The sequence below is a fragment of the Penaeus japonicus genome, unplaced genomic scaffold, assembly GCF_977035675.1.
Source record: "Penaeus japonicus unplaced genomic scaffold, GWHDUDI00000001_assembly GWHDUDI00000006, whole genome shotgun sequence".
Classification (NCBI taxonomy): domain Eukaryota; kingdom Metazoa; phylum Arthropoda; class Malacostraca; order Decapoda; family Penaeidae; genus Penaeus; species Penaeus japonicus.
The window spans coordinates 37,982,543-37,985,042 of record NW_028234408.1 but is presented as its reverse complement, the minus strand read 5'-3'; the positions used below and the strand labels follow the sequence as shown (position 1 = coordinate 37,985,042).

Here is a 2,500-nt window from a genome sequence, read left to right as displayed (position 1 = left end):
CTCAGCATCACCACTCGTCGACATCACACCGGTTCATCACACCGAAGATCAAGTGGGATTTTTTGTACGGTCGTGATGCTCTCTATCGCCGACAGATGGTGTTGTTACTTGTCGGTCCATCTGTCTGGGTTGTACCAGCGGCTGTCGAGGTGACTAACATATTTTTTTTCCTGGTTCTCGGGTTCTACATTTCCTCTTTTTTATTTATTGAGAATTGTTAATTAAGATCGGATTTAATGGGCTGTCTCTCGTTTCCTTATTTTTATTATTTCTTTACTGTCATTACGATTATTGTCATTTTATTAACAATGTCATTATTATCAATATCATCATTATAATTATGGTTGTAGTATTATGTCATCATTCTGATCATTATCATCACTATAAGTATTATATTTTCTATCGTTATTGTCATTGATATTCGTATCGTTATTGTTAATCCTATTATTACTATTACTATCATTATCGTCATTTTTATTACCATCATTGTTATTACAGTTTTCATTACTACTATCATTTATATATCGTTATCATTACTGTTACTGTCATTATTACCATCATTCTCTTTATTATTACTATTATCATCATAATTATTACCGTTATCATTATTTGCATCGGTATTATCATCATAGCTTTACCATATTAATCTCTTCCTTTGTCTCCTATTCCCATCTTCTTTGAATGTGTATGCAAATATATATCAGGTATTTTGAGATTAGAATAAAGATCAATTCTTTTTCAGATGATGTCCAGAAAGGTCTTTGGCGCAGTAAGTGTCATTAAAACCCTCGTATTCATAAAAATATGATATTACTAAAATAAGTGATAAGAATATCTCAGTATATCTCACAAGGACTCGCTATGACTCACTAATAACTCACCATAACTCACTGATATCTTATTATACCTAATCAATAACTCACGAATAACTTACTAATAAATACGATAACTCACTAATAACTCACCAATAACTCACTACAACTCACCATAACTCATTAACAACTCACCATACCTTACCAATAACTCACCATAAATCACTAATAACTCAATATAACTCACTAATAACTCACTATAACTCAGTAATAACTCACTATACCTCATTAATAACTCACTGTAACTCATTAATAACTCATGGATAACTCACCATCACTCACTAATAACTCACTATACCTCATTAATAACTCACTGTAACTCATTAATAACTCACCATCACTCACTATATCTCATTAATAACTCACCATAACTCCCATATAACTCACTATACCTCATTAATAACTCACCATAACTCATTAATAACTCACCATAACTCTCTAATAACTCACTATACCTAATTAATAACTCACTAACAACTCACTAAAAAATACGATACCTCACCATAACTCACTAATAACTCACATATCATCCTAAAGTCAATTAAAATGAACCACAATTTCCCGATTAAATCCTCTCCCTGAACAGTGGGACACGCTCGTCCTTGTGGTGACCGAGGGAGAGGTGGAGAGCCGAGAACTATGCTCGTATGTTCCTCTTGCTGTGAGAGTGGCTGTTCTTCAGGTAAGAGGTTGGAATTTCTGGGACGTTTGTTTGTGTGTTTATTTATGTTTGTTTGTGTTTGTGTGTGTGTGTGTGTGTGGAGAGAGAGAGAGAGAGAGAGAGAGAGAGAGAGAGAGAGAGAGAGAGAGAGAGAGAGAGAGAGAGAGAGAGAGAGAGAGAGAGAGAGAAAGTGAAAGAGACTATGTAATGTTAATAATAAATATTATCTTCGTTACAAGATTTCAATAAACAATAACCTTTACTATGACAATCATACCAAAGATAATAAAAAATTGAAAATATCATCAATTTCTACTGTGCTAATTAAAATAATAATAATAATAATAATAATAATAATAATAATAATAATAATAATAATAAAGTCTCCTTGGCAGAGTAAAAGATAAACAAAACCCAGTTACCAAATGAAAAAAAAAACAAAAAAAAAACCAAGACTCAAAAAAACAAAACAAAAATCAGAAAAAATAATACCATATATCACAAGACTCAAACAAACAAACAGACAAATAAATAAATAAAATAACAATTTCAGAAAGGCAACAGCCCATGCGAAGGACAAATTCGAGAAGCCCGCCTTTTAGACGAAGGACGCTATGCTCTCCGGACTGTGGGATGCTGGGCCGAAGGGACACTTTCCTTACGGCATCCTCTCCTCCCTGTCCTCACTTCTCTCAAGGGCGCCACGCTCAAGACCTTCTCGGTGAAGGTACGTGAGTTTTTTTTTTTCATTGTTTTGGGAGAGATGAAGTGGAAACGCTATATATACAGAAGGGAAATTGATTTTTTTTTACACGAATCATCTCTCTTTCTCTTTCTTTCTTTGTTTTTTTCTTTCTTTTTTCTCTTTCATTCTTTCTTTTTTTCTCTCTCTCTTTTTTTCTTTTTCTCTCTCTTTTTTTATTTCTCTCTCTCTCTCTTTCTTTTCATCTCTTTCTCTTTCTTTCTT

At 33.1% G+C, this 2,500-nt stretch overlaps 1 protein-coding gene across 1 annotated transcript in view; it reads left to right on the top strand.

The window, feature by feature from the left end:
• The window catches only part of LOC147471726 (putative glutamate receptor), an 8,399-nt gene that overhangs the window by 709 nt on the left and 5,190 nt on the right, over positions 1-2,500 (top strand). Inside the window, exons 2-5 of the mRNA XM_086537507.1 lie at positions 1-149; positions 743-769; positions 1,459-1,554; positions 2,087-2,260. The exon at positions 1-149 is cut by the window's left edge and continues 123 nt beyond it. Coding sequence (XP_086393633.1) covers positions 1-149; positions 743-769; positions 1,459-1,554; positions 2,087-2,260 — 446 coding nt within the window. The remainder of the gene's footprint in view (positions 150-742; positions 770-1,458; positions 1,555-2,086; positions 2,261-2,500) is intronic.